The sequence below is a fragment of the Tasmannia lanceolata genome, unplaced genomic scaffold (assembly GCF_043159265.1).
Source record: "Tasmannia lanceolata isolate RefF3 unplaced genomic scaffold, GAP_Taslan_0.1 ptg000004l, whole genome shotgun sequence".
Classification (NCBI taxonomy): Eukaryota; Viridiplantae; Streptophyta; class Magnoliopsida; order Canellales; family Winteraceae; genus Tasmannia; species Tasmannia lanceolata.
The window spans coordinates 7,261,621-7,273,633 of record NW_027518681.1 but is presented as its reverse complement, the minus strand read 5'-3'; the positions used below and the strand labels follow the sequence as shown (position 1 = coordinate 7,273,633).

General features: G+C 41.0%; 1 protein-coding gene across 1 annotated transcript in view; it reads right to left on the bottom strand.

Annotated features, from left to right (window-relative positions):
• DCL3 (dicer-like 3) overlaps nucleotides 1-12,013 on the bottom strand; it is a 53,939-nt gene that overhangs the window by 32,580 nt on the left and 9,346 nt on the right. Inside the window, exons 10-12 of the mRNA XM_077377865.1 lie at nucleotides 3,295-3,400; nucleotides 3,012-3,204; nucleotides 2,760-2,920 (exon numbers count right to left, since the gene is read on the bottom strand). Of these exons, the coding sequence (XP_077233980.1) occupies nucleotides 2,760-2,920; nucleotides 3,012-3,204; nucleotides 3,295-3,400 (460 nt within the window). The remainder of the gene's footprint in view (nucleotides 1-2,759; nucleotides 2,921-3,011; nucleotides 3,205-3,294; nucleotides 3,401-12,013) is intronic.

Below are 12,013 nucleotides of genomic sequence, written 5' to 3'. Positions count from 1 at the left end.
ACCTAGGGGCATATGTTGTCGTACATGTCTAGAACAGTAAAACCAATAAAAAGTACAATGTAATGAAGTCTTAGAAAGTACAACGACCAGTCTCGCCTCCAAGGACCCCAATACTATGTCCATACCATAGAGTTACAAGGAATTAGTAGTCCCATGCTGATATGACATCCCATGCATAAGATACAGCTACTTTGTTGTGCAGTTCAATGATGTTACCGATTAAGTATCAAAATTTGAAATGAAATGAAATGCAAATCATAACCTCTTATCATTTTTTTTGTCGTTCCGACCATTTCAGTCAAATTTCGAGAATTTCAGTCGAAATTTCGGGGGGAAATCCCTTATGATACACCAGATCCGGCTCGGTTATTGATAGAGTGAATTGATCTGCCATTTCTTGAAATCTCTCTTCTAATTCAAAATCGTGGTACTGACGTGGAAGGAATTCATTGAGATTTCATTTCGATGGGGATGGAAACAGAAACATTTCGGTCATTTAGGGGAAATTTTGCCTAATCTTTAATAGTTACATACCAATCCCAAACTCAAATTGGAAAGCAAGTGCAAAATCATGTTTCACTACTAGTATGATCAATGTCATGAAGGTCGTATTTCACATGCCAAATCCTTAGGAATTGGAAGTCATCTTGTTGGGAAAGATTCCAAAGGTCAAATCAGTGCATAGATGGTGTCCCCCTTCACCTAATCCCATTAAGCTGATAAATGGTCGCTATGGCAACCCCAGTTCAATTGGAATAGGTGGAGTAGTTGGGGACAATGTCGGTCATATTTTACACTCATTCCCCAGGCTGAATGGACATGCTGATTCATCGGAGGTTGGGGTGAGACCTCTGCATTTCGAATTGCGCACATTCAATAGGATGATGGAAGGAAGATAGGAGGTAGGAGGGTGCTCCAATCTGGGCGAGCAGGGACAATACTGGCCCGCGGAGACTTTCTAGGTTCATTGCTGACATTTATAAGATGAAAAAAGGAGTGAGACTATTTTTCTCATGTTCTAAGGTGCGCTAATAATTTTGCCAATAGGTAGCCAAATTCAAAATGTATAGACATCAAAAATACACTGGGCTGCTTGTGCCCAATGACTTGCACTTATAATCTCTAATTTTTGCATAATATAATTTAACCTACATTGTTTTGAAAAAATTAACATGGAGGTAAGAGTATCAAAATAAGCTTTGAGTTCAAAAGGTTTTCCTAAATCCAGGAGAGCATTCCAGGAATATGCCCGCAAAGTGTTATATAATACAACCACCAAAAAATAATCTAACTTTGCTTGACCGGAAGATGCATAAAGTGGTTTTCCTCAACAACAAAAAAAGTGTTGTTCAATGTAAACCTAGTTAGCTATTGAGAATATGAGTAATGAATACGAATTATAGTCTAGCCACTTTCTGATCAATTAGAACCAACATTTTTTTTGCTAAAAAACAGATCAATGCTTCAAGATTATTCAGCAGCCTTTGATCATCCTTAAAATTTTCGGTCTGCAACTTCTTTGAAGGTTGATCTCCAGAAGTACCATGAAATTGTTTCTCACTCATCTTGAGATGGTATCTCCAGGCTCTTAGGAAATGACCTCAGATGTATTTGTCCAATTTTGCCGCAACCAATATTCAAATGTACAAGGGCAGTTTAGCAATTTTCTACCCCATTAATATCATCCCCAATAAGCAGACTCAAAAGCACTACACAAGGATAGATGAGATATGAAGTTCCCAATAGCAAAATGTCTGAATTTATTATATCATTTAGTTAATCTTTTTGATTGATTGCTCCAATGATTTATCCTTTCTAGACCAATGCCTATAGGGCTCTCTCTTCTAGGTGGCAGTGTCCTATGAACAATCTCAAAAGCAAGAATAAGCTCTGATACCGGTAGAAGCATTATACAGTACTTGGGATCCTCTACAAGTAATCAGATCACTATAGCAAAAATCATGTAACAAACTCTAACTTAAATACTCACCCAAAAATTTTTACAACCTAGGATTGATCCAAACCATATAAATTTTTGCCGACCCCATCTAGTTTGGGACAAAGGCTTAATTGAGTTGAGTTGTTGAGGATTGATCCAAACTGTTGATCAAAACAAACCCTAACAAAAATACACTCGAGAGGGAAGAAATCCCACAAATATGTTGTATGTGCATACGAAATATGAGTTCTAACCCAAATGTTCCCTAAAAAATATTTAAACACACCTAACTACTAAAATAGAAATAAACCTTGCCTACAATTTTCTGACCAGGGAAGGTGGATTGGACCCCGATAATGATTGTAGAATGACTTGTTTATTTGTTTTTATTTTTTTGAACAAATAAAGTTATTGTGGCATTTGCATGACACCATGGGGTTGTCATAGTGACGTTATTAAATGGTTCTAGAAAGCCACTTTTTTTTCATCATTTGCTCCACTTTTTTGAGGGACCCTGACCATAGAGCAGGGCCCAACAGTGCAACATCATCATCTCTCAATGGTCTAGGGCATAATTAGAAAAGCACAAGAAACTGCACCCAGAACCATGTCTCTACATTTTCTTCTTCATAGAAGTAAATGAACTACAGCTGAAAATTATATAAGATCAAATTATTTAGCAAAATCATCAAATCTAGTCTATTAAGCAGGGTTATTAAAGAAGGCTATATAGAATCAGAAATGTAGAGCAAAATGAACACAATGTAAAATGAAAAAAATATTTCCCGTTAGCAAAAGAAACAAGAATAAGCACTCACACCTTTCTATCATAAGGATATATTTCGAATCATTTTGTCGAGCTCTCCCACGTGACTGGACATAACTCCGAACCGTTTTTGGCAAGTCAAAACGTATTACACAGGAGCAGTTATGCACGTCAATTCCCTCTTCAGCCACATCAGTAGTAAACAATAGGTTCACCTGTATACCAGTTTTGAACTTGTATAAGGACTAAACTAATGAAAACAGGTTGAAATTTCCAATTAAATTATGAGACAAATGCTCTTAATACCTTTCCACAACGAAATGAATCCAAAGTGTTTTTCTGCATTTTTGGTGTTAGAGCATCTACGGATGTATTACCCCCAGTCAAAAAGGAAACCGTGAAATAAGATAAAAAGTCAAGTTTCTTCATGAACCGGTCAATTACTTTAGCTGTGATAATTCTTTCTACAAAAATCATGCAAAGTACTTTCTTAGACCCTCTGCAACCAAAAAGATAAGATGAAATGTAAGGCAACTGTCACAAAGTGGAAGGTCGGTGGATAGCACAGCCAGCAGAAGATTACTCTTACTCAAATGAGTGAAAGATTTGCAATAGCTCATATAACTTGGGAGATATATGGCCCATTTTAATTGCCTCTAAACAGCCATTTTCTTCTGTGAAAGAATCTGCAGTGACTGAGAAAGACATTAAAATGTCAGTCATCACAAGAGAAACTAAAACTAATAATTTCTCATATATATATAGGTATATATCGGGAAACTGTTTCTAAAGGGTACCTTAGATAAGCTATCTAAGGGATCCCTCAAAAAACACAGGGCCTATCAAACAATGTGTTTCTAAGGGATACCTTAGGTTAAAAATGGACAGATTTGTGGAGGTTTATACCCGTCCATTTTAACCTCCACAAATCAAAGGGTTAGGATGATCCTATGGAGCAAATTTTTTGGGGCGCACACCCTATCTATGTCATGGCCTATCAAATGAATTCTTTGGATCACCCAAACAAAGAGGGGCCCCTCTGTTTTTTGAGGGATCCCGTAGATAGCTTATCTAAGATATCCCTTAGAAACACTTCTTTCCCGTATCAAAGGCTTGCCATTAAAAAAATATATCAGTCATCAAAGGCTCATAGTAACAAAATGTTATTGATGCAGAATCAATAGGGAAGAAACCACAAATGTATACTCTGAAAAACTTGCAGAAAAAATCACTTTATCCATGAATAAAAAGAACAAAGAATCACGCAAGTGATTTCCCTAGGCATCACACCAAGATGAAGGTTCACACTGCCATGACGGCAAGCTTGCTCGCCGCACTGGGTGTATAAAATTATCATTAATTTTGCATGATGAAAAGAAAAATCTTTACATAAAAAAGCTCCACGCCTCCCCTTGGTGTGTTCACTAATCAAATCAAATCATTTCAATTCTATCCAGTGAGTCCTAATAGAAATAAATCCTATAAATTATAACACTAACAAAACTGATACGTTCTAAAATAAATCAATAAAGGAAAATGATATGGAGATGCCCACTTTCGTGACACGACATCCAACTACAAGGGGGCATTCGCATGTTTCTGCATACCAAGCAATCAAGTGACCTGAAGAAGTCACTTCTAAACTCAGAATCAAATCCCTCTCACACACCACCATCACCTGTCATCATCATTCGCCCAGAGTGTAGAGAGCCGAGAGATCTCTAATCTCTAAAAACATGATCAAACTCGATGTGCAATGAACGACAAGATGAGATGCAAGAAACACAAATACACAAAGAAAGCAAATACAAGGTTTATACGGCTCGGCAGTGTGGTTAAGTCCACGGGAGAAAAGAGTTTCACTATTTCGATCAGTGTTACAAACTCTCTTTTCTACATCACCACTCAACCAAGAAATGTCTGAGAAAACCCTTACATCCATAACCCTAATATGTGGCTCATATTAATACCACGAAATAAAGAATTACCAAAATACGCTTATACCGTAAACCGAAAAATTAGATTTTCCCTCCAGGGTGCTACCCTATAACACCGACAGGGGTGCACTGCGTGCCCCCTGCACCCCCAGCGAACTGACTGCACAGTTCGACATGTGTGTGAATCGCGCATATTAGTCCGTCAGGGTGATGAATCACTGCCAAAAATACAAGACATCTACACAAGACAGAGAATCGCTGGCAGGAACTTGCTTCGGGATTGATCTCAAAAATAGTAATCTTCCTCACCATCTTACCTACTTCCAACAAGAGCTTCTGTTGTGGAGTGGGTTCTTTTGTTCAACATATGGTTGATGATGTCACTCCCGTTGATGGCGGTTTTGCTATCACTGCCATTGCTGCCGAGCAAAACACTATCGGCCATGAGGAAGAAGAGAGTAGTGAGAAGAGATATCCTGCCAAGCCAAGGAACTGAAGGATAGCATGATTTTAAGAGTGGACCCGTAGAAACTAGAAGAGTTAATGTTCGATACATTTTGGAAATTGCGAGATGTTTTTTAGAGAAATATTTGATTTGGGTGTCAAACAAGTTGTTGATATAAAAAATGGTGACTGGGTTTTGCAAGGAACTGAATTTCAGATGTCGCTCTTGCCAACGCGAAGACTTTCTTTGCTTTGATATGGAATTGTGTGCAGCTTGCCACGACTATTGATTCAAAGTATGTGTTTGCCAATGATAATTGTTGCTCATTCCTTGCTTCTTTTTTTGGAAAGATGACAATTTCATTGATATTAGAGAAGCATTGGGGACCGGGAGTCCCGACCTGCGTTACAAAATATCAATAAGACTGGACCGGGCATACCAGAACCAGATAAGGTTAGCCTAACAAAACAAATTCACTACCAAAAGATTAGCTTTTTCCTTCACCATACCATTCCAGTGTTATCTATGTTTCCACAAAAATACCTACGTCAGTCCTTTTTACAATCCAAATCCCACTCCTTATGTTGGCACCAATATTAACAAGACAGAAGAAGTTCATAGAATCAGAAACAAAAGCACCCAAAAGGCTCCTTCTCCATCTATCAATACAAGATCAACGGAGACATAAAAAACAGACTTCCTTACCCCGAGCATTTCTCCAATTCCTCCAGAATGGAATTGATTTCATCAAGGACCGATTCATCCTCCAAAGCTTGGTCTTCTTCATTTAAATTCATATTCTCCGAAGCCTCTTCTCTTGAAATCCGATCCTCCAGCTTTCGAATCCCAACCTCTTTCCTCGCTTCCCAGTCCAACCTCCTTTATTTTCTTTCGTCCATTATGAACTTGACAAAGAAAGGGTGTTTATGCATGGGCTTATGGGTTTCTTTCACATTGTAGAGCCCAGTTAAATTAAAGAAAACATTCCTCCTCCTATTGGCCTCTCTTTTAAAAAGAGTCCATTCCTTTTTCAAGAATTCACCAATTTCCTCCCTGGGCGTTGGAGAAGATTTTGAAGCCTGTTCTTCATTGTAACTCAATCCCCTAAGTCTTAAAAGAAGCTCCTCCCGAACCAGCTTATCTGAGGGACGTTTCCTTTTCCTACTTGGTCCTATCGAGGAAAGGGGAGAAATAGGAGGAGGCTGATTCTGATCCATTCTCCAAGCTATCTGAGAGAACCGGCAAGATGCTACCAAGGTTCAAAAACACAAAGGTAACCGCCACGGAGGTTTAGAACCTAGGTACTAAAACCAATATCCGCCCCGATAACACACGTAGAAAGAGGGTGCCAACCTGGAGATAAACTCATTTATGACGCCTGAAACTTCCCAAGGATTCTACCTTTTCGTTGTCCAGAGATAATAAGACAGAAATTCTTGAATAAATGTAAACATCGATAGAAGATCCCTAGCGTGGACTCTGACAAATTGCAAATCATCCCCTTCGATTACCCAAGGCACCATAAATGAGCTACTATAAAGAGGGAGTGCTTTACCTCCATCATGACCTTTCCGACGATCATGATTTAATATATCAATTTTGAGGTCCCGTTAAGTAACGTACACGTTTAACTTACTTTTTCGATTCCCAAAAAAACCAAAACCATCTAGAAATCAGGAGAAACTCCTGTAGATAGAGACCTCAGGGATAAGATATCCAAACACATGAGGGACCCACTGATTTCCTATAGGCGGGAACCCCTCCACTGTATAATTTGGCACGACAGAAAAAGGGGGACGGGATGCCAGGGCCAAAAAGGGAAACCAATTACGGGATTTGAAATTTGAATTCACCTGAGAGGGGTCCACATGATCACCCGACTTTTTGCCCGTTATCCTCCCGGTTGACAAATCCCGAAACCCACTCCCCTCCGGTAGAAACAATGGCGACAACCCAGTACGATGGACACTGGAATGAGGCAAGGGTGGCAATTCTGAAGAGTTTGGTGACAGAGATTGTCCCTTGCAAAGTTCAATACCTAGTAAAAGCCTCATCCAAGACCCCAAAGAGGACAAATGAGGGGAAACTCCACCTGGGGGCGAGAATTTTCGCCGAGACAAAGCTCATACACTGCCTATGTTCTCCCTCCATCCTTATCTCCAAAACCCGACCAAAGATGCTTCCCAAAGCATCCACAGTTAACGTTACCCATGCATGAAGGGGGATTCCATAAAAGTTGACCCAGATTTCCTTAACTGAATGAAATCTCGAGACCATGATGAAAGGGAAAGTAATTGGTTGCCACATGCTTCCCTAACTTTAGCCAGGATTTGAGATGCCTGTGCTACCGATAAGGACGGGGTCCCGTTTCCTCTCTGAAAGGAGATTTCTCCGGCATCCGGCCAAGATTCCTCCACAGAGATGTCAGTGACCCAAGATTGGTTGCATCTCGGGAAAAGGGGGGCCGCTCTCTTTCCTTTCCTTTTTTTCTTTTTCGGATGGGAACACCACCGGCAATTTGCATGCCATATGAAGTTATGATAATGACAATACGGACAAGTCCAATCTCCCGGCCATCTTCTTGGGTTCACCTGGGGTGGGGGGGATTATTTGGAAAACATTGTTTTTTTCCCTCCGATTTCCTCCTCCAAACGAAGTTCTTCAACCACTCAGAACCCCTGAAACCCCCGCACATTCTTCAACCACTCAGAACCTCATTCCTTGCTTTTGGATTGTAGGAGATAAGGATTGGTGTTTATAAGTAGCAAAAAAATGCAAGTTTTGGTATTAAGAACATTCAGATTTAAGTTTCTAATTGGGTTTTAGAAGTGACAAGAGTTTATTGATTCTAGAACTGGTTTGGTAGATGATTGATGTTTATCTTCAGTTTTCAAGATTCCCCTGATGTTCCCGGTCAGGATGAGCTGGTACTAGCTGATTGTGGCCATTGATTACTCCCACCAAGCCTCAAAAGCAGCAACCCTGCATTTCAACCCCCACATCACCCAAATCAAACACAAGCACCGTGATGCAGATTGTAGGCCGAATAAGTGGAATATTTGCCCATTAGGACTTTTTGGATATTTATTTCCTTTGCATTTAGCTTTTAGGATTTTTATTTACATGGTATTTAGTTTTAGGGATATTTTAGGGATTATTTGGCATTATTAGGGTTATTTTGGTCTTTTATTGATTATTAGGGTTATTTTATTCTTCTATAATTGTTGGTTGCCTATATACTGGCCAAATTACAGACCTTACGTTAACTTTTGATGGGGTTCGTTTTATTTACATGGTATTTCGCAAGCCAATCACGATTCTCCCTCCCCCAAATTTGATTGATAATCCCATCCGATACTCCCCTCATCTTGGATTCCATAATTGCGATGATGTCCGGGTGTCTCCCGCTACATAAATCTTTCAGCGCAAGTTTCTTTCTCTCCTTCCCAAACCCCTTATGTTCCAGAAAATAAGCTTCATTGTAGATACAAATTCTCCTTCTTTAAACCCCCCACGGCTTAATCCAGCCGTTTTAGCTCCCTAGCCCCTTTCCCCTTCTTCTTAAGAGTCGAGGCCTCATTGTCGTCCCTCGACACAATATCCGAAAAGATGTTCTGCGTCTCCCTAACATTTTCTTCGAATTTGATTCCCAACCCCGTCCCCATGTTTGTCATTTTATCGAATTCCCTCACCATAATTGCTTCCTCCCCTCCCCGATTTAGACACGCTTCGATCTTCTCATGTAATTCCTTTTCTAAGGATTCCTCAGCCGAGGATGCATTGGTACACTCCATCGAGCTCTCAAATACCACAGTATCAATTAGAGTTTCAGAGCCATTGTCATCACCCCCCATTACATTGATGCAGATGAGGCAAATGTTGGGTTGGACTCACAGGTGTAGCATTCACAGGTGCGGAGCTCTCCATCGCCTGTTTGTTAAGAAGAGCTTGATTTTGAGTTTTGCACCATTTGAGATTCAGATACTCCTGTAAAATCTCCTCTCTCTGGATATATTCGTCGTTTTGATCAGCGCGTTTAGCCTTTGAAGTACCAATACTATCATGAAGTATCTCTTTAACCTCTTGTGGATAAGGTCTCTGATCGCCTTGCAATTTCCCCAGGAGATTCTCCCCTGACCACCAAAGCGGGCAGTTTCGAAGTGCCTACTTCCCCAATTTCGTCGGTACACTCTTCTGTTTTTCCACATGAGATTGCAATGCCACCTTTTGTTAATTTTGGTCCTGCCCGGCAACCCCCTAGCCATTCTTCTATCTCCATGTGTTCGATATGTAATATGCATGTTAGTATCGTTGTCATCATGCATGTGACCCGTGTCATCACGCATGAGACTCCCCTTTCCACTCATCTGCCAGCTGTAATGTTTGTGGGCCTTATATACGATCCGACCGATCTCCTCCCCCCTCTTCATATTACCCGCTTCGATATCCCCGACAAAGGAAGGACAGCTGTAGGGTACAATCGTCTCCTTTTGTATGTTTAGACTTGCCCTATCATGCGTAGGTAGCACGTTATCTTCTTTCGTAATTTCCTTACGTAGTGCCTCTATATCATTACCCCACCCCCCCTCCTTTCTGCCACCACATTGTTTTTATCCAATTGCAAGAAAGACTGCGGCACCATCCTTATCTACATTTCATCTACCCCCCCCCCCCCCCTCCTCGCCCGTACTGTTCTCCCGCCTGATGTGATATTTTGAATTTACGGTTGTGATTGGTCCTTCCCTTGATGGCCTCTCATCTACCATCGGATCTTTTCCTTTGTCTAATTTTGTCATTGAGCCATTCTGAGCCCTTGGATGGATATCCGTAGTTCATTTCTTGATCCAGCGGATGATGATTTGTCTTCTCCGATTCATCCCCCACAAAGCTGGTAGCTCTACTCAGATTCTTTCTTGTGTCTGAACCCTTACGCCTCATATTTGTCTCGCCATGATGCTCGAATGGATAATAATTCCTAGCATCCCAAACCGGATTAGCCGCGATATTCATGTCTGTCCCGAACTCCCCAACAACACCAATGTTGTAATATCACTCTTGTATCTTAAGCCTCACCACCGACCGCAGAAATACCCATTCAGAAGTAAATACTTTTGCTTTGGCATATTTCATACTCTACCGACAATCTCCTTCCATTTCAACTTACATTACCGTCCCAAACAGACCACCAAGCTCCTCAATGGTCGACGGCGCCCAAGCATGGAGTGGTACTCCAAAGAACCAAATCTATATTGCTTTCACACCAGTTTTGTATGCTGGATGCCATGGATAGAGAGATAAAAGAGGTTCCCCAAAAGCCTTTGCACCCATCTCAAATATTCGGTTGGCCTGATCTTCGTTATCAAAGACAAAAAGAACTTCATTTTTACTTATAATGAAAGGTGATGAAAGCTCCGGGAGGCTTCAAAACCACTTCACCCACCTCCATCATCATCCAGCACCCATTCAGTGTTTTTTAATTAGCCAATAAGACAGTATTTCAATAGCTTCAGACGAAGGCTATTGGGCCGATGCGGCCGGTTACCGGGAACCGCAAGGTTGCAGGGTTCCCGGGAAACGATGTTCCCTTTGTAAAGTAGGCCTTCTGATAACTAATTAGAGTTGATTCTTTCCTCCACTTGTTTACCCAAGATGGTAACAATTTTTATATTGACCTCTTCTACCACCTCAGAAGATCCATCTTCCGGCCATAATAATCCCGTATTCCTTTTTTTCCCAGCCTCCAGACGTTGTTGTTCGGATTGCTTCTCACCAGACCAATGACATCTGCGACACTCCTTTCTTCTTTTGAAATTATGGTAATCGCACTCCTTACATCTCCAGTCTCCAGGCAGAAATCTACCATTGTTACTGCGCCATGGCTGAAATTGGATGTCCATTCTTCTCCACCTAGTTTTCTTATCTTTTGGCGCTCTTGCCTTATCTGCCATCATTCGATTTCTAAGGAGCTAGAAGGGCTTGGGCCCTAGAAATTGCAGGGGCTCTTCGACACAGAAGTCCCAAACCCGCCGGAGAAAACTCTATTTCACCGAAGTCTCGGCTTCTTAAATTGGAACTTGAAGGGCTTGGGCCCTCAAAGATGCCGAGGACTCTTCGTCGCCAGTGTCGCAACCACGCCGGAAGTCCAGGCACAAAATATTCTGTAGGGAAGAGCTTTCTCTCCGAATTTTCTCTTGGGGAACCTCTGACATCACCTCATTTCTCTTAGGGAACCTCTGAAATCGAAAGGCACTTGTCATTCATGTTCCTACAGACTTACGAAGGCTTTTCAAAAAATTCATGCCAGGCTTGTTAGAGAGCTAGAGAAGCTTTTTCAGTGGAAAGGATGTGTTTGTTATTGCCACTCAAAATAGTGAGGCCCCCAAAGAAACGTTGTGCGGCCATATGCCCTCACAGCCACATACTTGCATCTCTGCATGAAGATGGTGGATGCTTGTGGGTTTTTGGTGTTTATTCCATCACATTCATTTTATTCCTTACCATTTGGGAGATTTATTCATGGATTTTCTTTTTTTTTTGGTAATCATCACATAACATTTTTTATTTTATTCTTGTTTTTTCTTTTTGTAGTTTCAAAACTCCCTCACGTCATCGTTGACTCGCCCGAGTCAACTCCTTTTTACCTTGGCTGTGTTCATGTTTGGGTCCGCATTTTTCCCTACAAAGTCAATCAAAACTTCTACGACTCTCCAGAGCACTTGACCACGTCAAGTCGTCAACTAAGGACTCGGTCGCATTAACCAATTACTTGGTCGCATGAACTGAGTACTTGGCCGCATTGCGCCAAGTCGACTAGGATTTGCTTTAGCTGTGTTTTGAACTGCATCCGCATTTTGAAACACTGGTCTTGGGTAATCGTCACATTTATAACTTTGATCTAGCCCTCTTGTATTATTAACAAGTGTTGT